This window comes from Eurytemora carolleeae, unplaced genomic scaffold, assembly GCF_000591075.1.
Source record: "Eurytemora carolleeae unplaced genomic scaffold, Eaff_2.0 scaffold1032, whole genome shotgun sequence".
Taxonomy (NCBI): Eukaryota; Metazoa; Arthropoda; class Copepoda; order Calanoida; family Temoridae; genus Eurytemora; species Eurytemora carolleeae.
Window position 1 is genome coordinate 1 of NW_019398312.1, and position 24,585 is coordinate 24,585.

The 24,585-nt window shown below is 32.3% G+C and overlaps 2 protein-coding genes and 1 long non-coding RNA gene across 3 annotated transcripts in view; 2 read left to right on the forward strand and 1 right to left on the reverse strand.

Moving 5' to 3' along the window:
• Positions 1-192: 192 nt before the first annotated feature.
• Positions 193-11,830, forward strand: LOC111717213 (DNA polymerase zeta catalytic subunit; the record flags this gene model as incomplete). Its single annotated transcript, XM_023492731.1, is given in 19 exon segments — positions 193-249; positions 598-681; positions 863-990; positions 1,157-1,234; positions 1,309-1,379; positions 1,543-1,693; positions 2,953-3,007; positions 3,064-3,114; positions 3,609-3,717; positions 3,979-4,037; positions 5,092-5,177; positions 6,077-6,214; positions 6,938-7,054; positions 7,805-7,888; positions 8,305-8,414; positions 8,727-9,432; positions 10,714-10,779; positions 11,544-11,651; positions 11,816-11,830. Coding segments are annotated over 19 exon segments (2,273 nt in total), but the record flags the coding sequence as incomplete, so codon positions are not given.
• Positions 11,831-12,254: 424 nt separating this feature from the next.
• Positions 12,255-16,605, forward strand: LOC111717209 (uncharacterized). Its single transcript, XR_002768712.1, has 6 exons — positions 12,255-12,336; positions 12,610-12,667; positions 13,170-13,227; positions 14,103-14,201; positions 15,287-15,402; positions 16,369-16,605. It is a non-coding gene; the product is annotated as an uncharacterized LOC111717209 (long non-coding RNA).
• Positions 16,606-17,765: 1,160 nt separating this feature from the next.
• The window catches only part of LOC111717208 (uncharacterized), a 13,072-nt gene continuing 6,252 nt past the window's right edge, over positions 17,766-24,585 (reverse strand). Inside the window, exons 8-15 of the mRNA XM_023492727.1 lie at positions 23,123-23,248; positions 22,096-22,224; positions 20,903-20,993; positions 19,682-20,046; positions 19,308-19,541; positions 18,822-18,926; positions 18,684-18,764; positions 17,766-18,556 (exon numbers count right to left, since the gene is read on the reverse strand). Coding sequence (XP_023348495.1) covers positions 18,428-18,556; positions 18,684-18,764; positions 18,822-18,926; positions 19,308-19,541; positions 19,682-20,046; positions 20,903-20,993; positions 22,096-22,224; positions 23,123-23,248 — 1,260 coding nt within the window. The 3' untranslated portion in view covers positions 17,766-18,427. The remainder of the gene's footprint in view (positions 18,557-18,683; positions 18,765-18,821; positions 18,927-19,307; positions 19,542-19,681; positions 20,047-20,902; positions 20,994-22,095; positions 22,225-23,122; positions 23,249-24,585) is intronic.

Consider the following 24,585-nt stretch of genomic DNA (forward strand, 5'->3'; position numbering starts at 1 on the left):
CCCCCCTTCACACAGACATTGTCCACGAATTTACTTATAGGTTGGGAAATTTTATTTCTTAAATGCCTTTTGCAATATTTCTTTTTAGTTATATTATAACTTCCTTTTAGCGACTTTTTAGGGGTTCAGGGAAAACCATTTCTTAATTGCTCTTTAACGAAAAACAATTAAAAATTTGATTTGACTTGTAAGGATATGAAATTCAGCTCGAGTCTTGGGGATTTCTTTTCCAGAGAGCTTTTAACTTAGGTAAGTCCCTACAGGCAGCAGAGACAAGGAAGACATATATATAAAAGCTTAGTTTATTTTTATTTACTGTGGCATACAAGTAGCATAATGTACAAAGAACAGGTTCAGGGGCATAATTAAATAAATAAATAAATAAATAAATAAATAAATTTTATTTTAATTGATAAATTTTAAAATTAGAAGCACTCTAAAAATACGAGTTTTGAGCGTGGCCAGCTCTATAAACCACCATTGAGGTCTTTAAAGTTTAAACAAATTGGAGCCCAATCAATCAGATCAGCTGTTTTGATGTTTATTTAATACAAACAGAGAATGCTCCAATTTTAAGGTTTGAAAATAATCTTTTAGGGTTGAATCTATGTCCCCTTATATCCAGAGTACCTGGTAGTATCAGAGAGAGCAGAATGCTTGATGATTCAGAGGATAATCCAGGTATAGGATAAATCAGTAGGGAGGGGGGGGGGGGTATATTCCCCTCCCCTTGGCGCAATTGGAGAATGGGGCTGGGCTGTCCACAATAAATACGATGCAATCATTAGGCAAAAATAGGGATGGGTTCGTTACTAACCAAGGTTTAAACTGAATGAAACTGTCAATGATAATAATACTCTAGGAGCTCAGTATAATGCGGAACACACGTCTGAGATAAACCTTGTTGGACGGATAGTTCTAAATACCTGGAGAATTATGAGATCAGAGTTACCTCTGTATAGTTATACCTTACAGAGTGTAGCATGGAAGGTATTTTATTTCATACTTAACCAACTGTCCATGCTCAAAAAATTTGACTATTTACATTATTTATTTATTTTACAATGCTCTTGACTAATCAATACTAAGATCTGTCTAATTAAATGGGGTCAATATTCAAGATAAATTCAAATAAAACTTAGAAATGTTTGTGTAGGTGTTAGGTAAGAGAATTCCAAAGATAAGTCATCAATATCTTACAAAATGGTGGAAGAATAATCTTACGCGGCATAAGGTATAAACTCAAATTACGCGGCAAATTTAAGTTTAGGAAAACATTTGTCACGGATTTTTAGTTTATTTTTTTAGACTGTTAAAAATATGTTGGAACGGGTGAACATTCATCTAGAGATATTGTACAGGCTCGATATAGTTTCAAGGTACCAGACGTTTAATAATAATAATAATACGAAAGATGATTTTATTCCTCATTTTCTTTTCTTTTCGCATTTTACTCTGATTCTGTCTGATTCTACTTTAGTTTTTCTATAATTTTTTACCAGATTGATTGATTGACTGATTGATTATTCTCAAATCATTTAGAACATCTGAGTTGGCAAGAATATTTGGAATTCAGTTCTTTGAGGTGATAAGCCGAGGCTCCCAATTCCGCGTTGAGTCTAGTATGTTGAGACTAGCCAAACCAATGAACTTTATACCTGTATCCCCTTCTAGACAGCAGCTAGCTGGCCAGGTATACCGTGTAGAGTCTAGTATACAATATACACTGTCTTTCACACTATGTAGAGGCAATAGTATACTGTATACTATCACTCTGAGTAGAGTCAAGTAAAAAATGTATACTGTCTTTCACACTGTTTAATGTGTACTGTTTAGAGTCTAATATACTGTGTACTGTGTAGAGTCAAGTATACTGTGTAGAGTCTAGTATGCTGTGTACTGTGTAGAGCCTAGTATACTGTGTAGTGTGAAGATTAAAAGCTAAGTATACTGTATACTGTACTGTGTAGAGTCTAGTTTACTATGTACTTTGTAGAGTCTAGTTTAATGCGTATTATGAAGAGTCCAGTATACTGTTAGCTGTGTAGAGTATAGTTTAATGTGTACTGTGTAGAGTCTAGTATACTCTGTATTGAACTGTGAAGAGTCTAGCATACTGTGAACAGTGTAGAGTCTTGTATACAGTGCACTTGTAAAGTCCAGTATTCTTTATATTGTGTAGAGTCCAGTATACTGTGAACTGTATACTGTGTACTGTACTGTATTAAGTCTAGTATACTGTATACTGCGTAGAGTCTATTATACTCTGTAGTGAACTGTGTAGAGTATAGTATACTGTTTACTGTGTAGAGTATAGTATACTGTTTACTGTGTAGAGTATAGTTCTGTTTACTGTGTAGAGTATAATATACTGTTTACTGTGTAGAGTATAGTATACTGTTTACTGTGTAGAGTATAGTTCTGTTTACTGTGTAGAGTATAGTATACTGTTTACTGCAGTGTAGAGTATAATATACTGTTTACTGTGTAGAGTATAGTATACTGTTTACTGTGTAGAGTATAGTTCTGTTAACTGTGTAGAGTCTAGCATACTGTGAACTGTGTAGAGTATAATATACTGTTTACTGTGTAGAGTATAGTATACTGTTTATTGTGTAGAGTATAGTATACTGTTTACTGTGTACAGTCTAGCATACTGTGACCTGTGTAGAGTTTAGTATACTGTGAACTGTGTAGAGTCTTGTATACAGTGCACTTGTAAAGTCCAGTATTCTTTATATTGTGTAGAGTCCAGTATACTGTGAACTGTATACTGTATACTGTGTACTGGGTATAGAGTCTATTATACTCTGTAGTGAACTGTGTAGAGTATAGTATATACTGTTTATTGTGTAGAGTCTATTATACTCTGTAGTGTGTACTATATAGAGTATAGTATTCTGGAACAATATAAATTAATTGACCAGCAGTACTTAAATCTGTAATATTAAGGCTGCTCCCGAATATTTAGCTCTTCTGCTTGAACCAGAGTCTAAAATGTACACAGGTCATACAAATATAATAATTTTTTTCAATCAGTTTCTTGAACAAATCTAATTTTAGATCCCGTGATAGTTCTAGATTTTCAAAGTTTATATCCAAGCATTATTATTGGTAAGCTGTCATTTAATAAATAGATAAATAAATTCCCACACATGACACAATTTTACAGTTTAAAAGCACAAAGGAATAAGATATATGTCATGAATTCTACCTTCCTGTGTAATCATATTTTGTATTATAATTCTATCTTTAGTTTTGTTACCTGGCCGGTCATACCGGCCCGTATAATCACGTTTATAAATAAATCAGTTGAATACAGACTTTTGTTCAGTATAGACGGAATCAGCCTGGGTAGGCTGATTATTAGAATTAGAGACGGTTTAACCATACAGCAGTCAGGGTTGACTGACAGTTAGAGTTTGAGGCAGGTAGCCATACAGCAGTCGGGATTGACTGATAGTTAGAGTTTGAGTCAGTTTAGCCATACGGCAGTCGGGATTGACTGATAGTTAGAGTTTGAGGCAGCTTAGCCATAAAGATTAAGTGAGGAGAGACGGGCTAGATCGTTACATATATAATTATATATTTTGTACTTTACTACTTAGGATACAACTATTGCTACTCTACCTGCCTGGGTCGGGTGCAGAATATGGGAGAACCAGGAGTTTATCCTTTTGGTTGTACAAACCTCAAGATATCTCCAGGGAGACTCAGGTACCGGTACAGTACAATATGCCAGTACATTAGTACAGTATATTATATCAAAATTAAACACATTGAAAAACGGAGATATTTTCCAAATTATTGAACAGATAAAGTGCCGTTATGAAACTGGCCTGCTCCTATTTAGATGGAGAGTTCCTATACATTACAACCACAGTCCATTAGAAGTATATATATTAATCATAAGATTGAACTTTAAACTTTAATAGTAAATTGGGTGTTTTTTATGATATTTATTTACTATTTATTTAGATTGCTCCGTGATCAGATTACAATATCTCCTGGGGGAATAGTCTTTCTCAAGAAAACAGGTTATATCAAAAATCCATTTAATACAAAAAAATTATCAAGGTCAGGGCTGAAATACTTTTTTTTCATAAGTTTTTTGTTTAATTATTTGTACAGTAGGACCTATCTGTGTAATAAAAAAAAATATTTGAGCAATCTAGTCATTATTTCATTATTTGATGTTATTATAAAGCAACCAGAGGCCGAATTGAAAGAATTTGAACCGCAGCTTAAATTTAAGTTGATTAATTCCATTTAAAATTGTATTCAATGTTTCAAGATTTAAGCTGGCACACTTAATTAAAACCGGTTTTTGGGTATTTGAGACGCGGCTTAGATTCCTTAAATTCGGACACTGTTTTACCACTAACTTAAAATTCAACAAATCAACAAATCATAGTGAAATGGGTTCACACTACACACTTGTACTTCGCCAATGCGCAACACTAATGACTAGACTCGTGTCGTAACCATCAATGGCATTAATATGCAAAAATGACCATAGAACAAAATTATGTAAGAATTTATCTAATATTGCAAATGAAACCTATGTAGATAAACTGTCCTTGAACAAGTCTCTAGTAAAGTCAAACATGATTTACGCGAATCCGGCTGAAAATGCGTGGAGAATTCCACTGTTAAAAGATTTACTATTAATCCGGTCAAATCCAAATGTTTTAGAAGGATTTAACTATGATGAAATAGATGTAATTATTGATGATATATGTAAAAACTAACTAAGTTTTTATTTTTTTTTATTTTATTTTATTGTTTTCGACTATATATTAATTCTATATTTTATATGTTATATATCTCATTTCTCGTTGATTTTAAATTGTACCATTATAATTGTGTACGAATAAATAGAATATAATAATAGTATTTACGATTAACTTTGACGGAGTCTCAGCCCTGGCTTCTACGGGATGATGGTTGATTGATTTTTTATGTTTAATGGACTGCACTGTGAAAAAGCAAAAATGTTTCTTTTAGTTTTTGGGCGAAATCAGGTTTTTAATTTGGTTAAAATAAAATAAAAACTGACTCTGAAAATACTAAATTATTTTGTTTGATTAGTACGGAAAGGAGTTTTACCATCAATGCTTGAAGACATACTGAACACAAGGATCATGGTCAAACAGTCGATGAAGAAACATTCAAAGGTTCAATTCTCAATTTAACTTTTTATTAATAGTATACATAATACATATAGTATATGTTAATCCCGGTGCCAAAAACCCCCCAAGTTCTCGAACTAAAATGAATCGTTAACGCATTTTAACACTTCTTTTACAGGATATTGATCTTCAGACGATTCTCTTACTCTAATATTCTTCTTCTTTACATTATATTAATCTTCGGAACATTCTACACTCAGATCTCATCTCACATAATCACATAATCACACTCCCGTCATGATCTCTAATACTCTTCTTCTTACATGATATTGATCTTTAGAAGATTCTACACTTCCGTCATGATCTCTAATACTCTTTTTCTTACATGATATTGATCTTCGGAAGATTCTACACTTCCGTCATGATCTCTAATACTCTTCTTAAATAATATTCATCTTCAGAAGATTCTTCACTTCCATCATGAGCTTTAATACTCTTTTTCTTACATGATATTGATCTTCGGAAGATTCTACACTCCCGTCATGATCTCGAATACTCTTCTTCTTACATGATATTGATTTTTAGAAGATGCTACACTCCGTCTTGATCTCTAATACTCTTCCTCTTTACATGATATTGATCTTAGGAAGATTCTACAATCCCGTCATGTTCTTTTATATTCTTCCTTTTTACAGAATATTGATCTTCAGAAGATTCCACACTCCCGTCATGTTCTTTAATATTCTTCTTTTTACAGGATATTGAGCTTCAGAAGATTCTACACTCACGTCATGTTATTTAATATTCTTCTTTTTACAGGAAATTGAGCTTCAGAAGATTCCACACTCCCGTCATGATCTCTAATACTCTTCTTCTTTACATGATTTTGATCTTAGGAAGATTCTACACTCCCGTCATGTTCTTTAATATTCTTCTTTTTACAGGATATTGATCTTCAGAAGATTCTTCACTCCCGTCAGCTTGGTTTAAAGCTTATAGCAAATGTTACCTACGGTTATACGTCAGCTAGTTTTAGTGGTAGAATGCCATGCGTAGAGGTGGCGGATAGTGTGGTCGCAAAGGTATATAGTAATATTAGCTTTTCTCATACTTGGACGTAAAATCAAAAAATGTCACTGATCTCAAACTCGTTCCATTTATTTTCCAATTAGGAACTGATAACGTGCCGAAAAGGTCAAAATATGTAATCCCCATATCTTTGCTTCAATTTTGGCATTTTTAACTTTTACTATTTGATATAACAATTTATAGTCTGAAATAATAAAGGTCTACGACACCGGGTTGCAAAGATATATGGATTTAAAGATCATATTTTGTAGGAAGAACTCAGTTCCTTGGCCTTCTCGTTTTTTTCTGGCTTTATGGTGGTTGAAAGGACGGTCGACGAAATTTTAATTGAACTTCCATTTTAAGAGTAGCATGTCCGATTTACAAAGGTTCCCTTTAAGGTTCTTGTTTAAAACATGTGAGTTACTGCTTTATTTGTATTGCGTAACCGTTGTTGTTATGTACACTTTACAGTGCATCAAACAGAGTCTATTGATCATTAGGTTGTAGTAGAAAGAGAAGGTCAAATTTTTGCGAGAATACTTATACGACTTTGTGACCTCGTAGCTACTCTAGTTTGATCTTATGCTCAATTATGAGAATTTATTTGGTTACATAATATAAATTCAAAACAATTTCCTTTTGATGTTCACTCAAAAATCATTGTAAATGCGTAATTCTTAAAATGATATACCCCTGTGTCGAAGTGTTCAAAAATGATTCAAAACACTGCTTAGGGTCGTGAGGCCCTGGAGATAACAATTAAAACTATAGAAGAGAGGAAGGGCTGGGGAGCTAAAGTAGTTTACGGGGACACAGACAGTGTGTTTGTTCTTCTCCAGGGTAGAACTAAGGTAGGAGCATTATGTCACGTGTCAGGAGAATCGTTTTTAGGTTTTTGACATTCAAATTATTTTACCACAAGTAGTGTTGTTAATCTTTTGGTTCCTTCATTAATAATTAAAATATGCAATATTTTTATCATAAAGAAATATTTTTTGAAAAACGATCCAAAAACAATCGTTTTTTTTTGCATTTTCAAAATGTTTTAAATCAAATTCAAAAGACAAACCCAGGCTATTCATAGTATTATTTTTAGAGTTAATGTTAAAATAAATATATAATATAAATATATAAATATAAGATCCTGAAATAATGTTAAAATGTCAAATATGAGAGGGAAATTTTCAGTTATAAACTGAGATGTTGGATGGGTCAATCTGCTGAGCAATCCAGTAATGATTTCATACTGCCAAAAATTCCAGAAGAAATTCTGCGTCAAAGAAATTTTCAAAGTGTCTCCCTTCTATATATATATAAATTAGTAATCTCTGTTTGTTTGTTTTGATTTACGATCATAACTAAGGAACCCCTTGACTGATTTTGCCTCAAATCTTTATTGGGGAACTCGGGAGAACCACGTATATGTTGAGATTCTAAATTGTGTAGGTCGACTTTTATAGGGAAAAATAGTTCAACTCGTAATTTACGACCAAGCGCCAGTAACAACTAGTATTGAATAACTTGGGCAACCCTGGGTTCCCAAGCTAGTGTGTATACATATATATACATATATATACATATATATATTTATTTATATCAAGGACGAAGCATTTGATATTGGAGAGGAGATGGCCCGTGTTATTACTGAGATGAATCCTAAACCAATGAAACTAAAATTTGAAAAGGTGAAGTTTTATTCATTTTCATTTTTACGTTATCGTTTAGATTTTTGGGGAAACTAAGGCCACTCATTTTTATTAACTTTAAAGTAGCTTGCACAATTTTATTATTAATATTTTTGTTCCGTAAATTTTGATGATGTATTTTTTTAAATCAAACTGTTGGATATTGGATATTGGGCTCTTACCTAAACATTCCTTGGATTGAAGGGTGACTTTTTTATTTTTTTAAATTTTTTTTTTGAAGAGCTGCCCCTTTTTCAGCGAGAAAGGAAATTATTTTGCCCCCCCCCCCCCCCCACTGTTGCGCCTCTGTTTCCTGTTAAGCAATCCGAAACAAGTTGTGCTTTTCTATCATGTATGATGTACATATGTACATTTGCAAAACTGTATGATGTTTATTTTTAAATATGTAAATTTAGGTTTATTTACCCTGTGTACTGCAAACCAAGAAAAGATATGTTGGATACATGTACGAAACAAAAACACAATTAAAACCAGAATTTGATGCCAAAGGAATTGAAACTGTCAGGTGGTATTATTTACATTGTTATTATTATTATCAGTATCATTATTGTTGTTATTGCTATTATTACTAAAAATATTAATTGTACATTTTTTAAATCTTTGGAACATTTCCGATCGATTGATTTCAATAAGAGGTATGTAGCACTAAAATTAAGAAAGTATTGACCGTTTGAAGTTTGTCATTTTGGCTCAGGTGAGTTCATGAATTGATTTTTTCGAATTTTATAAATATTATGGAATTTTATTAGTGTCTGAAAAACATTCAAATCTTCTAAACAATCTTAAAAATGCGCAATTATTGTTTAATAATGGCAAGACCTCAGTTTACAACACAGGAAAGAAACTTCCTTGCTTTTGAGTATCACAAAAGAAAGGGTCACAGAAACGTTATGCCTGGTCTTATCATGGACTTTGGGCGCAAATATCTCAATGCAAGACAGCCTGCTTTATGTCATGTCAGAAGAATCTATAAAAAGGCAATGGAGCTAGGGACAGTACTCAATGTGAATAGTAAGACAAGTCCTGGAAATTCATTCAGTGGAAGATCACGACATGTCAGAACTCCAAGAAATGTTGTCAGGGTAGCTGTAGTAATGAACAGAGATGCTGCCAAACACATTGGAGCTATAAATACTTCTCCTGTAAGCTCTGCAAGGAGAAACTTTTTAATGTTAAGCAAATCCAGCTGGTCAAGGATATCAACTGATATGAAATATCACCCATATCGGCCAATTACAAGGCAGGAACTAAAACCTGAAGATTTACCAAGAAGGATACAGTTTTGTACCTGGATCAGAACTCTCACAAATAATCAGCTAGGTAAACTTGTCTTTTCTGACGAAGCATACTTTGAATTAAATGGTTCTGTAAATTCTCAGAAGGTTCGGCGGTATGCTCCTCTCAAGTCTAGTGATCCAGTAAATGGTGGCCGGCCTGCTCACTTTATTGTGGAGAAACCAACCTTTCCAAACAAATTGATGGTGTTTTGTGGTGTGAAGGTTGATGAAACATTTGGCATTAAAGTATACAGAAATCAAACCATGAATGGGGCTCGATACCATTCTTTGTTGCAGACTTGCAGTTCATAGCTTTGCCTGAATTAGAAATAAGAAATGGTGGCAATTTGAATACCCTATGGTGGCAGCAGGATGGATGCCATGTTACTGATCACAACATGAGATATCTGGACCGTAAGTTTGAGGGTAGAGTTGTTAGCAGAAGAGCCAGTAGAGGGCATGGCTGGCCTAAATCCATTGGACTTTCATCTCTGGGGGTTCTTGTAATCCCAAGTATACACACCAAAACCAAGAGTTTTAAATGAGTTAAAACTGGCCTTGGATAGAGCAGTTGCTAGAGTAGACGTTGATATGTGCAGGAGATCAGTTATGGATGTAAAGAATAGAGCAGAAAAATGTATTGCAAACCATGGGGGGCATTTTGAGTAGAAAGACCATAAACATGTATTTGTATCATTTATATCATTTTTGTAATTGTAAACCATAATTTTCATATATTGAAATAAAATATGAATATGCAGTGATAATTTTTTGTTTTACCTATTTCAATTTTCAACCAAGCCAAAATGACAAACTTCAAACGGTCAATACTTTCTAAATTTTAGTGCTACATACCTCTAGCTAATTGAAATCATTCGATCGGAAATGTTCCAAAGATTTAAAAAATGTACAATTTTTTTAAAAATTGAACCATGGCGAGTGCTACAATGTCTTAAGATCTTTTTTGGGGACACCCTTTATATATATGTAAAGTCGCCTGATTAACAATCAATTAATTCCGGGTCTTTTTGGTTATGGCTGTAAAAATAATCGTGGAAATACCGTTTCCGTTTATTATAGAACTCTTTTACGGGTACTGTAATTACTAATGAGTGGAAAATACCCAGTCTAGAGCTGATGTCCAATTTAAAATTACGCTTTTAGTCCTCTAATGTTGTTACACACACCCCCTCGATATTTATTTAATAAAATATTTTTTCACACGTCCTTTTTTATTTCGTTTATAAAGATAAATAAATATTTCTTATGTTTCCTGTCTTTTTAAAAATATTTAATCTTGAAACATTGTGAATTTTTCCTTCAATAAATCATCTTGTGCCTGCCCCACACACTAATCCTGAAGTTTATTGGTAAGTTTGGAAAAACATTGTTTTAACGAAACTTCTCAGAAAATAGAATTTTATCTAATTATTAATAATTTGTAATTATTTATCCTGTTATCTATTTATCTATCTATCTGTCTGTCTGTATTTAACAGTTATGATTTTTGTATTTATCTAAACCTAGGAGTTTCGTGGATTGAAAGGTTACCGTCCTACTGCCTGTGTTCCTGCATTAGAATTAACAAGAATAGTAAGCTCTTCATTCTATTGGGTTCACGTTGATTTAATAAAGATTTATATGATCCAGCTTTTCAATCATATTTTCTCTTTCTCAAGACCTTTTGAGAATAATAAAAAGTTTTTAATTTCTGACATTTAACCAAATGATTTTAGCCTTTCTCTTGCTTCGGTGTATTTTCAAAACTGTAAAGATACTCTAAGGGCATTAATTTGTACCGGCAACTGCACATAAATCTAACCTGACTTCTATATTGGAGTGGACTATGTTCTACTAATAAGTAGTTCAAAATTCTTGCAAAAACTATCGGAAATTTGGTTATTTGTTTATTTTAACTTTAGACTATAGTTTGTGCTTTTTGATAATATCTGCGTAGAGTCTAATTAACTATTTTATCACTAATTTTACTCAAACCATGTATTCTGCATATATTGATTTCCAAGGAAGACATTTTTATTATGAAAAGGAACATTAGGTTCTTTGGAGTCAGATTAGAGGTCGGAGCTTCTGTGTGGAGTATCCTTAATCTTGAATGCTTAATCTCGATATTTAATGAGGGCACTTTAAAGTTATCATTGCAGGGTATTATCGAATAGGAATAAGATTAATGTTTGATCCAGAGATTCAAAACACATAAATACTGACTTCTCTTTGTATACTTTCATCTATGGAGTTGCGAGGTCGCAAAGTTGCGCCGTTAGCTCGTATAAATTTCACCCTTGGCCTTACCTCCATATCTGGATTAAAGTGGAATATTAATTACAATTTAAATTTAGGGACTAAAGAAGGACCCTAGAGCAGTCCCAAGGGCAGGGGAACGAGTCCCCTATGTGGTTGTTTATGGACAGCCAGGTATACTTCTTCTAAATGACCTTTTATTTGAAGTGACCCTGCAAGGTCCACCACAGGATACGGGATTGATCAGCAAAAATGACAGGATTCATTTTAAACTATTCATTTATGAGTTTTTAATATTCATTCATTAATATTTTTATTCAACTACAAAGGATGAGATATTACAAATAAGCAATCACAATTTACTGTGCAGTTTGGACCTGCCTAACCAGGGTTGGTTGTTTTGAGTGGTTGGACCGATATATTTCTACAAAAAAAAAAATATTTTTCCGTTCCTTCTGAATCTCCTTGACAATCGCTGTTTTAGAAAACCAAAATATTATAAAATATAAACTATATACAAATGTGGCGAAAGATAATCGATGACTATAGGTTGTAATATTTGAATGATTTGTGTGAAATTAAATTGATTTTTTACGGTCTAAGTTGTATGTTGCAATTTTCTGAATTTATATGGGCGCTAAGTCATACGGTATGAGACGTCTTTAACAATTTTCTCCTTATAGACGCAACAGATAGAAGTAAGATTATTAGCGATCAAAAGCGCTTTTTTATCGCATTAAGCCTATACCCCCTTTCATTTTTCGCGAACACTCCCTTTAAGTTTTGGAGCTGTGGGACATCCTTTAATTCCATCATTGAGTTAGTTTTGTTTAATTTAGGTTATTGTTCCTCCTTTAAACCGATGCTTCCTACTTTTGGGCGTAGACACAGGTGATTTATATTTTATTAAAATATAATTTTGATTAAAAATTATGTATTTTTATTCATACATAAATCATGGTCATTTTTTAATTGATGTTTTTCATTATTGAAACAATTAACTGATAATATCACTACTCATTTGTTTTGTTTTTTAACTTTTTCTTTTTACCCTCTACCCTCTCGATGGAAGTATTTTAAGGAGATTTAAAACTAGTTGACTTGTTAATAAAAGTCTTTTTTTTACTTTGAAATTCTTGTTTAAATTTTGTTTTGTTGTTTAAGGACAATGGTATGCTGATCTACCGAGACACTACAAGCCTTTACACCAGGCGGTCGTCAAGTATGTTTTTATCACATAATTTTTCAGTTTTAATTTTAACTGATTTTATACTCTAAAAATGAATTATAATATTTTCCCATGGTAAATTAATGATTATTAACTTAACTCATCAAAGGGATTTTTTTAAATACACATAAAGCCCTTATTTTTTATTATTAACATTAAACACAGCCATCTGAATATTCTGGGTCTCCGGAACGAACGTGATTTAGTAAAGGGTAATAATTTCAAATTGTGTGAACAATGGACTTAAAGAGACAATCTATATAATAAAGCTCTTCGCTCGATCATATATATATATTTGTTTGTATATATGTTAGCTAATGTTGGCCAAACGGATGGACAAAATTGACTGACATTATTTGAGGGAACCCATGGGGTACCCTGGGGGTAAAATAGGCTATATAAAAAAATTGTAATCGGGAAAAAACTTCAACTTTGTTAAAAAATTCAATTTTTTACTTATTTAGTTTTTTATTTAGTTATCTATATATTTGTTTAGAAATAAAGGAATTATTTCCAAATACTTTGTCTGTCAGTCCTGCCGAGCTTGTGATCAGGTAGTTTTATATTTAAAGGGACTGTACACGTTATTTTAAGTAACCCTCCATTTTTTAAATGGCATGGTCGATTAACAACGGTACCATATAGGGATTAATGAGGTATTCTTATTTTTGAATTATTTCAACTGGTGATTTGTTATCTGTAAAATATCACCCCAGACTAATCAGAGTTAGAAGCATTCGGTTTCTTCTATTTGAAATCAAACGCGTTTTGGTCTCAAATAATTCAATAATCTTTAAACTTACGGATTTTATTGTTTTATACTTTTTAAATAAAAAATGTAAAATAAAAAGTATTTATGAATAAAGGCTAATAAATTAAGTTTATTAGGACAAATTGTGAACGAACGTCACAGCTTTCTGGAATATTAACAAAACCGTTAAATCCACGTGATATGTCTGTTTGCAACATTATTTTGAGGCTTTATTAATTAAACAAAACAAATGTCAACCTTCAGATTGTGATATTTCAAAAGTTAGAGGTCGTCAGTGAATAACCTTAAATATAAATAAATGTCGTATATTTTACGATTTAGGTTATTATAACAAATTAATAGCGTTTATAGTGAAATCCTTTAGATAAGATTTATTTGGTTTTAAACAATTTTGAAACGGCTTAAATCATTAAAAATTTTATTTTACGCCCAGTAAATTCCAATTTAGATCTAAGCGCGATTACATATATTGTAGGACTAGGACACCCCGTGATTTAATGGGAACTCCCTTAAAACAAAGTGTACTGCAGGTTCTGGAAGAAACATTAAAATTAAAAAGACGCAGGCTCTTTCAGCACATGTTATTTTAATTTTATGGAAGATCCTTTTATATTCCTTGCTGTGACCTGTATGTTCTGAATGTTCTATTGTCTTTAGTACTCTACGAGTGTACTTTGTGAGAGCTGCAGAAGCTGCCGAGATACAAGCGCTCTTCTACTAGCCAGGAAGCTTCACAATATACAGCAGAATATACAGGTAACTGAATAGGGCCAGTAATGTCAAGAATACTTAGGCTGAAAGTCGTCTTTGAATTTTTCTCACAATTGTGAAGTTTCTTTTAAGATTTTATCATTTTGATTTATTTATTTCTAGAAATTACTAGTGCAAAATTTACAAACTCCCATATTAAAAACTAGCTGAAGTGCCCTGCGTTACCTGTGGAATTTCCAAAAAATTTAATTTAGATTTCACGGGCCAAACTTTTTTTAGCCTATGTTTCTTCCCGGGCTTACGTTTGGCCAGCTATAGCTAACATATAAAAGTATACGAGTGAATAGCTTTATTATATAGATTTATTATTTAAAAAAAGAGCCAAGACGACATTTCTTCCACAGATTTTTGCAGTATTTTTCAAGTTTTTATCATTATAAAATGCATTGCATAATATTAATCGACCCTCAATGCAAGTTTTAATTCTGATAATTAAAATTAGTTTTCCTGCAGTAAAAATGCGCCAGTCACTTTGATAGAAAAACCACAATTAAAAGTAATCAGATTTTAAAATTATAAACAACAATATGTATTTCATACTTGTTTAGACAAAACTTTTAAGGGCACCGTTGTGAATCAGGCATTGCCATCTTTGCATTGAGAGTCACTTTAAACTACGCTTACAAACGTTTGGCCAGCTATAGCTAACATATAAACGTATATGAGTGAATAGCTTTATTATATAGATTTATTATTAAAAAAAGAGCCAAGACGACATTTCTTCCACAGATTTTTGCAGTATTTTTCAAGTTTTTTTCAAGTTTTTATCATTATAAAATGCATTGCATAATATTAAGCGACCCTCAATGCAAAGAAATTGTCGTTTTTATAGGTTTAGAGTTATAATTCTGATAATTAAAATTAGTTTCCTGCAGTAGAAATGCGCCAGTCACTTTGAAAGAAAAACCACAATTAAAAGTAATCAGATTTTAACATTATAAACAACAATATATATTTCATACTTGTTTAGACAAAACTTTTAAGGGCACCGTTGTGAATCAGGCATTGCCATCTTTGCATTGAGAGTCACTTTAAACTACGCTTACAGTCCCTTATTGTTTGATGTATAGGACTGCTGGCGGGAGTGTGTCAAGTGTGCCGGGAATATAGGAAGAGAGTGTATCAGCTTAGACTGCTCCCATCTCTACCGAAGGGTCACTGCGCTCAAAATGGAAGATGATGTCGGGTAACATTTGCAAGAAAAAATTATCCTTCTTGATTTTTCTAACATTGTATCGTATTAATTTTTCTATCTTTTATCTGTTCCTTCATCTTGTATTCTTATCCTCCATCTTGTTTTCTGTTCCTTCATCTTAATTCGCTTCCTCCATCTTGTTTTTGTTCCTCCATCTTGTTTTTGTTCCTCCATCTTGTTTCCTGTTCCTCCATCTTGTTTCCTGTTTCTCCATCGTGTTTTCTATTTGTCTATCTTGTTTTCTATTCCTCCATCTTGTTTTCTGTTTCTCCCTCTTGTTTGCTGGTTCTCCATTTTGTTTTCTGTTTCTCCCATTTTGTTTTCTGTTCCTCCGTCTTGTTCTCTGTTCCTTCATCATACTTTCTGTTCTTCAATCTCGTTTTCTGTTTCTCCATCTTAATTTACTTCCTTCATCTTGTTTTCTGTTACTCCATCTTGTTTTCTGTTCCTCCATCTTCTTCTCTATTCCTTCATCTTATTTTCTGTTCCTCCATCTTGTATTCTTATCCTCAATCTTGTTTTCTGTTCCCTCATCTTGTTTTCTGTTCCTCCATCTTTTTTTCTGTTCCTCCATCTTGTTTTCTGTTTCTCCATCTTGTTTTCTGTTCCTCCATATTTTTTTTGTTCCTTTATCTTGCTTTCTGTTCTTCAATCATGTTTTCTTTTCTACCATCTTGTTTTCTGTTCCTTCATCTTGTTTTCTGTTCCTCCATCTTTTTTTGTTCCTTTATCTTGCTTTCTGTTCTTCAATCATGTTTTCTGATTTACCATCTAGTTTTCTGTTCCTCCATCTTGTTTTCTGTTCCTCCATCTTGTTTTCTGTTCCTCCATCTTGTTTTTGTTCCTTTATCTTGCTTTCTGTTCTGCTATCATGCTTTCTGTTCCGCCATCTTGTTTTCTGTTCCTTGTTTCTTTTTTATCGACCTTATTTACAATTTTAAGACTTTAATATTTAAGGCCTTTGTCTGAACTTCTAGAAGAGCTGAACAACATTGAACAGGGAAGCCTCGAGAGTTAATGTTTAAAGGAAATATCGAGTTTCAAGCACTCAAGGAAAATATAAAAAGTTGATTTTTCTTTTAAAAAATATCTGTGATAATATGCGATTAATTTAAATGTATCAATGATTTTATTTGTATGTAATTAAATTATGAATGAATTTATTTAAATCCCAATATAAAACTCAAAACTATATTTGTTCTAAATAATAAAAGATGAAATAGATGAAAGATGCTTTAAAATGAATGATATAAAAAGATTTATTAAAAAAATAAAGCTAAATCTTCAGAAGACGACTGTATGAAATTTGCACGATTCTATGCAAGTTTGGAACTTTTTTGTTTCATTGCCAAATCATAAAATAAAGCCATTAGAGTACTATATCTATGACAGAATATTTAATTTTACCTTAGGATCATCATATTTTAAGTATTTCCGTTAAACCTTACACTTTTTGGGTAACCCTCATTTTCCTAGTTATTGCTAAAATCAGATTCTAAAATAAGTTCAAAAGACAAATGAACTTGTTTTCCTACTGCTAACTTCAAAGTGTCCCAGAAATGAATTTTATTGAATTGGCAAAACTGTTCTTCGACAACAATGACACATAAAATTTCATGAACGTTTTTAATCCAGTATAAAATTATCTAAAGGTTAATTTTCTTTCTCGCTTTCAATAATAACATTTGTGTAAAAAAACATATTTTGTCAAGGTGTCAAAAAGGGGTTTTTAACGATGCAAATTGATTTATCGAACTACACACTTTAAAGGAAATCATCATTTAAGCAATTTTACGCGTTTTAAATATTGAAGGTCAAAAAGTTTCACTGCAGTCGCCTGGAATTTATTGGATTAAATGCTGTTAGGTATACACTGTTAAAGGAATTAAAGTTTAAATCAAGGAGTATAGAATAAAAGGGAGAAGGAATTGACCCGGCCCGCCCTACCATATGATTATACAGTTTGCAGACGGTACTTCATTTGAATAAGAAATATTTGTCTGTATACATGTATTCGGAATAGGTTATTGTATACATTAAACAAAGGTAAAATTAGGCCGAATAAAGCAAACAAATATATTTTTTGGGATCCGAAAATATTTGCTATACAAGCAAAAATTGGTTTTATTAAATATGGTATAGTACAAAACCATATTTAAAAAATTACTAAAAAAGACTACGTTTTAAAAACCCTGTTTCTGCAAAGCATGTGTAATCATGGTTTGGTGGGCCGTGTCGATTCCGTTTCCCTTAAATCATAGCAGTCGTCCTCCTATTCCACAGTGTTATGGGTCCCACTGTAATAAACTCAATTCTTGGTCAGGCTCTCAGGATAATAATGCAGTTATGTTTGGTTGAAAATGTATTGTATAAGAATAATATAGTTCACAGCCTACTAGATGTATCACACTAACACTACATGTACAAACACAAACTCAAGTACAATTGTGCTATTTTTCTTATGTAAAATTTTTTAACACTTACATCATGTACACACGGTGCCGCGGGAGAATTCTACGTACGACCATACAACGATCGTAGGAATTAAAACTGGTTTCATGTTTGTTACTGAACATTAAAACCAAAACAACATTTAAGAGAGGAGTTTAAGCACGTGGAACCATATCATGTCATATTGATACAACGGTTTCAAACTTTCAATAAAGAGCAAGTCTAAGAAACATTTTGCAAATTTTTGAGAAATATTTTTTAAATATTTCTTTCATCACAGGGGCGGTGGAAACATACATTTAAAAGATTGACAAGCAGTTATAAAGTGCAAATCTACTTTATATAAAGTTTCTAAAAATGAAAAGCTGAAAATATTTAAAGTTTGATCACTTTGAACACATATGAAAATAAGCCTTTTTTATAAACGTTTAAAATTATCAGTTAACTTTGTCTATTTTTGTACTCTAGAGGGTTCAATTCCAGTTTCACACAGCTGAGGGTTGGGGAATGTCGATAATTGTAAAATTTCGGTTTCCCGCCATTTTTGTCATCCGCCATTTTGTTGTTACTCGGAATCTTCTGATTTGAGAACTCCAGGCTGAAAGTTAAGAGTGAGACCAGCCGGGTCGTAGCTCCCGGCCAGATAGTACAGGTCAGGATCCTCGGGACCTACCCCGTGATATCGCTGGAACTCCTGTAAATATAAGATATCAAAGAAATTCGAAGGAATTTGATAAATTGCAAAGAATTGGAGAGATGCCAATATCTTTCTCTCTGAGGACTGCGAAGTATAAAAGTTTAAAAACTTAATAAATGCAAACCTTGAAAGGCAGAACAAAGCATTTATGAGAGATCGTTAGAACAGAGTTTTCGTCCGTGTGGGGACTCTGAAACAGTCCACCCTGAAAAAAGGTATAAATTTAAAGTGAAAAAAAAAATACTTTTTTTAACTCACTTACCGGTAGATTTAGACTGAACTTTCTGGGACAAGTGTCAACCTCCTGTGGATGGTAGAACCACTTCACCTTCGTCATCATACATCCCGACATCGTCTCCCACATCATCTACAATCAGTTATGTACAATCAGTTATGTACAATCAGTTATGTACAATAGGTTTGTTTTTCAAGTGTTTAGGACTAGAAAAAGTTTCAACAAAAGATTTACAAATTTTAAAATTGTTTTTTCAAAACATTTGCTTTTTCACACTTTGCCAAATTTGACCCTGAGAAAAAATATAATAAAAAACAATTATTTATTGGGTTAATCCTTTTTTCCCTGAGGATAAAAGCAATGTAAGGTTTAATAAAGGCAAAATTTATTAAAATACAATTTTAAAATGGTGAAAGTTTTTTTTTAAAAGAAACTAAACGATTTACAACTTTATCAACACTTAAGATAGGTCATATATTATAAAATAATCTTAATCTTTTGGTTAAAGCTTACCTCTATTCTCCCAATGTAAGGTCTATCACTACGTCCAGTTGAAAGAAAAACAGCGCAGTCGTTTACATTCAGTAGATGCTCTCCTCTTTGTATTCCTTTATAGAACATCTTCTTACTCTTCCCTTTTCCTCCTGGTCTTCTGTATCCTTCTCCTACCCACCTCCAGCCTGCTTCTCCTTTACCTCCTTCTCCTCCTTCTCCACCTTCTTCTGTAACCCTGCAGCTCTCAGAATCCTTTAAAAAAAATTGTTACAGTCTTTTTAATTTAAAAAAATTGAGGTTTAAAATCTAGTTACTTAGCCTTTGAAGTGCTATTTTTTTTTTAAAAAAGACGGAATTTTACTTTTTTTTTAAATTGGGGAAAATATTTTTACCTCTTCGTCTGAAGAGTTATTTTGATCTGAATTCTCCTCCAAAGAATCCTCCGAAGATTCAGAAGTCTTTGGAGGTTCGCGAGCGCGCGGAGGGGAACGAACAGCATACTTTTGCATGTACCGGGCTTCCTTATGACGCCTGTGCTTATCACAGTGTTTGTGCAACTTTTTCAGTTTCTTCTTCTTATGAATTTTTAACTTCTTTTGCTCCGTACTGTGCAGGGTCTCCTTCGGTTTAGAAAACTTTTTAAGTTCCCCGGATTTTCTTGATTCCGCGGATTTGTCCTGTAAGCTCGTTCCGCTGTCATGGCTGTCAGTAGAAATCCTTCGTTTCCTCAAACTTGAGATAGGATCAGGATCATAAACTAAACAAAATAATTTAAATAATAATTATTTGAATATTAAAAACATGTCTAAATATGTGTTTATATTGGTTATTTTTGTATTTGCAAGTAAAGTGGTGGGAAAAGTAAGTAAATATAATTTAACATATTAACAAATTCATTTTACATTTTAATTTTAAACTTTGTTTTATCCAAAAAAGTATATCCATTGTAACAAAATTTTAGGAATTTTGTACAACATTTGAAGATGCAAAAATTACACTAAGGATTGCAAATATTTTGTTTGTTCAAAATGTAAAGAATATTTTACGACAGGATAAAAATAAAAACATAGATAAACAAGGAATAAAGAAAAATAAAGTTAATAAATTTCAGAATAAAAGAAAAATTAAAAGAGGGGTTTAGATACTGAAAAGAAGGGGTTCAGAGGTTTGACAGAGTTCCGTAGTTTTTATATTCAGGAATTTCAGAAGTTTGTGGGTTTATGGGTTTTTAAGGTTCAAAAATTTGAAGGGTCTTAAATGGGTCACGGGTTCAGGGGCTCAGGGATTATAATAGCTAGAATTTAGGGGTTTAGAAAGCTCTTTAAAGAGGTTCAATGATCTCAAGGGTTCTAGAGTTCCTTAGTTTCTATGGTTCAAGGAATCAGAGTTTAAGGCTTTAGGGCCAGGTCCAGGGGTTTAAGGGGTATTGGGCTTTATGCCGGTTTAGAGGATTTCAAGGTTATAGACCAGGGAACAGGAATATAGGGAAAGGAAATGGCGCTGGTCCGGCAAGAGAAAGAACCTACAGTACACACCTTCGGTACTTTAAACTGACACACACTCTTTTGGTACAGACACACACATGACGTTTCCGCCCCCTGTTATAGACTGACCTACTCTGCTGTAGTCCTGTGGAAGCATTCTTATTCTTGATATATCAACCAACCTAGAGTCTCCATCATCCAGCTCTACTAATATCTGACCCTAGGTAGGTAGGTAGGTAAATACATAGGTCCGTTGGTGTATTACGTAGGTGATGGGTGGATAGATAGGTTTAAGTAAGTTATTAAATAGGTAGCTTAATAGATGAGCTGATAAATGCATTAGTTTCAATCAATTAGCAATCCTTCCACTGATGACAGTGCAGCCAAGATGAATGAAGCGTAATTGATGAATTGATAAAGTTCAGAATCAGATAGACAGAAACTTTAGCGGTAAGAAGGATTTCAGGATCGAGAGATGGATGGAGAAATGAGAACACAAAAAAAGACAAAGATCTAAAATTCTAAAAATTCTAATTTAAAAAAAGTTAAAAAGACTGAATGAGGATTCGGGAATAATGATTAAAGAACAAAAGTATTTTTGAGAAATATGACGAGTGAAAATTAAATAAAGAATGTAAAAAATTAATAGTTAAACGGACAAATTAGAAAATACTAGAAATGACCACCAAGAACGTAAGAGCAAGGGTAATTATAGATACTACAGAACAGTTTAAATAATGCACTGCAAACTAGACAGATAGAAAAGGTCAAAGTTATGCAACATTTCTGTTACGACTTGACGACCTTGTTGCTCATTTAGTTTTCATTTTATACAAAACTATGAGAAATGCAAAATTATCTGGTTAAATAATAGAAATTCAAAACATCTTTGTTCCTCTCTATAGCTTTTTAATTAGAGAAGTTCTGATTGAAAATATATAAGATTTCAATATAACGTGAAGTTTACTTTAGTTTGACGTGATTGATGACCCCAATAAGTTAAATGTATCAAATGTTGGTCTTTCTTATTAAATTTGGACCATTTGGTTATTTTACAAATTCAAATTAGGACAAAGTTGAAGGTGGATAATAGCAGACAACATTTCGTAAATTCCAAAAATTTACGATTTAATAATCTAAAGTCTCTTATAACGAATTAAAGTATCAAAAAAGAGAAAAATTTATGCTTAATTGATCAAAATTAAATTAGAAGGTCACAGTTTACTGGGCTAAGGACTGAATTGTTAAATCAGCATGGTACGGTTTGAGTTATGTCATCAATACACCTGCCCCTCCACCCACAAAAAAAGTTTTTAACACACCTTCTGACTGTTCTCCTGGGTGGGAGATACAGTGGCAGGAAATAAACATGAATATGCAGAGCTCCAGTAGGTACATACTCTAGATCCAGCAGGTAGGTCACCTGACCAGGTAGGTCGTACCTCAAGTACCTAGATAGATGATAGATAGATAGATATAGATAGATAGATAGATAGATAGATAGATAGATAGATAGATAGATAGATAGATAGATAGATAGATAGATAGATAGATAGATAGATAGATAGATAGATAGATAGATAGATAGATAGATAGATAGATAGATAGATAGATAGATAGATAGATAGATAGATAGATAGATAGATAGATAGATAGATAGATAGATAGATAGATAGATAGATAGATAGATAGATAGATAGATAGATAGATAGATAGATAGATAGATAGATAGATAGATAGATAGATAGATAGATAGATAGATAGATAGATAGATAGATAGATAGATAGATAGATAGATAGATAGATAGATAGATAGATAGATAGATAGATAGATAGATAGATAGATAGATAGATAGATAGATAGATAGATAGATAGATAGATAGATAGATAGATAGATAGATAGATAGATAGATAGATAGATAGATAGATAGATAGATAGATAGATAGATAGATAGATAGATAGATAGATAGATAGATAGATAGATAGATAGATAGATAGATAGATAGATAGATAGATAGATAGATAGATAGATAGATAGATAGATAGATAGATAGATAGATAGATAGATAGATAGATAGATAGATAGATAGATAGATNAACCTAGCTTTATGGACAGGACTAGCCGGTGCAACAAGGTTGACGCGGTCAGACTTTATGCTTCATATAGGTTGAATTTACTTTTACTGAAGGGGCAGAGGTGCGTGTAAAGTCTCATCATATTAATGGATAAAATGTTCTATTTTAAGCCCAAAACATTCCAATTTAAAATTGTAGAAGATCCAAATACGATGTTTATTAATTAAACATGTCTGCGATTGAAATTATTGAAATAAAAAACTAAACTTACCGCCTCCTTCAAAATGTCGTCTCTAGGGAGAATGATGGGACGATTGCCGCGCTGTGTATCCATCACCACGCCGTACACATCCGCTAGTTTAGTGGAATTTACACGTCCGGGCCAAAACCTTCCGTCCTGCAGTACACAATGATTTTACAATTACGAATTATTGAATGATATATTAATGTGTAGATACAGTATTTAAAAAAAATAAAAACTTTATGAAATAATTTTTGTCCTTCTTTATACAATTAAGAAGTATCGCGTAATATTTCGCCCTAAAATTGAAAAAGACCAAATACAAATCTTGATAGGCATTTCTTTATCAAAAGAAAGAAGAACCAACCTTAATCATTTCACAGTTTGCCTGAAACAATTTTCAAATTTCTTAATTATTAGTTAAATCTTGGATAATTCAAATCACTTGTTGTACTTTATATGTCAGGGATAATCTTTTTTAAAATAAAAAAATAAGTTAAAGTTCTTTGTGTTAAATATTTCTAAAGAACAAGTGTAAACGCATGCTATTAATAACTAATTATATACTTTAAATTAATTGGAAAATGAGAATATAAATAATGCATCTTTATGTAGTGTTCTGCAGATGTACAAACAGTTGTACACATATGTACATCCTTAATAACATGAAACATAATGTTGAAACCACAAAACTTTAAATCATGTTTTAAATATTTATTTTCTTATATATATATATATATATATATATGTGTGTGTGTGTGTGTGTAAATACAGTATTACATATATCGCGTACATAGCAAAAAGGTTTAAAGAAAGTTATAGAAAAAAAACCTTTTCATTTCTTCACAATTCTATTTTATTATAAAAATAAGTTTTTTTTAAGTGAAAAATAACATTTTTAAGTGCATCATTGTAAATTGCATCTTTTTTTCATTATAAAATGCACAATGTTCTGTACAGTGTACAATGTAAAGTTTATGTTTATATGTACAATAACAGTGTGCAAATTTTGTTGTTGCATGTACAGTATTAAATAAATCTACAATACACTGTACCCCCAACTATTATAGTTCAGGGGGGTCAAAGTATGATTACCCCTTTCAAACTATTGGTGAAACCAGGCCTTGTATTTCAAGCCGATTCTAATTCATGCTTTCAAGCATCTCAAGTTTTTATAAAATGCGTGGACAGATCATGCATTTACTCATTCATTCAGGGAAAAATAATCTTTTAAAATTTGTTTATTAAAAATTCTAATCCTTAATAAAATATACTTTTTGGCTTTTCCTATGTTTTTAGTTGCACCAATGCACAGTGCATCTGCATATATTAGATAAATATATATCCATGCACATCATGAAACAAGTTTTCTAGGCTTGGATGTTCAAAATAAAATTTAAACAATGATTAAACCAATTTTCCTTTGTCGGTCCTTATTGTATTTTCAATGGAAAACTTCAAAAACACACTCGAATTATTAGAAGTGCCCAGCG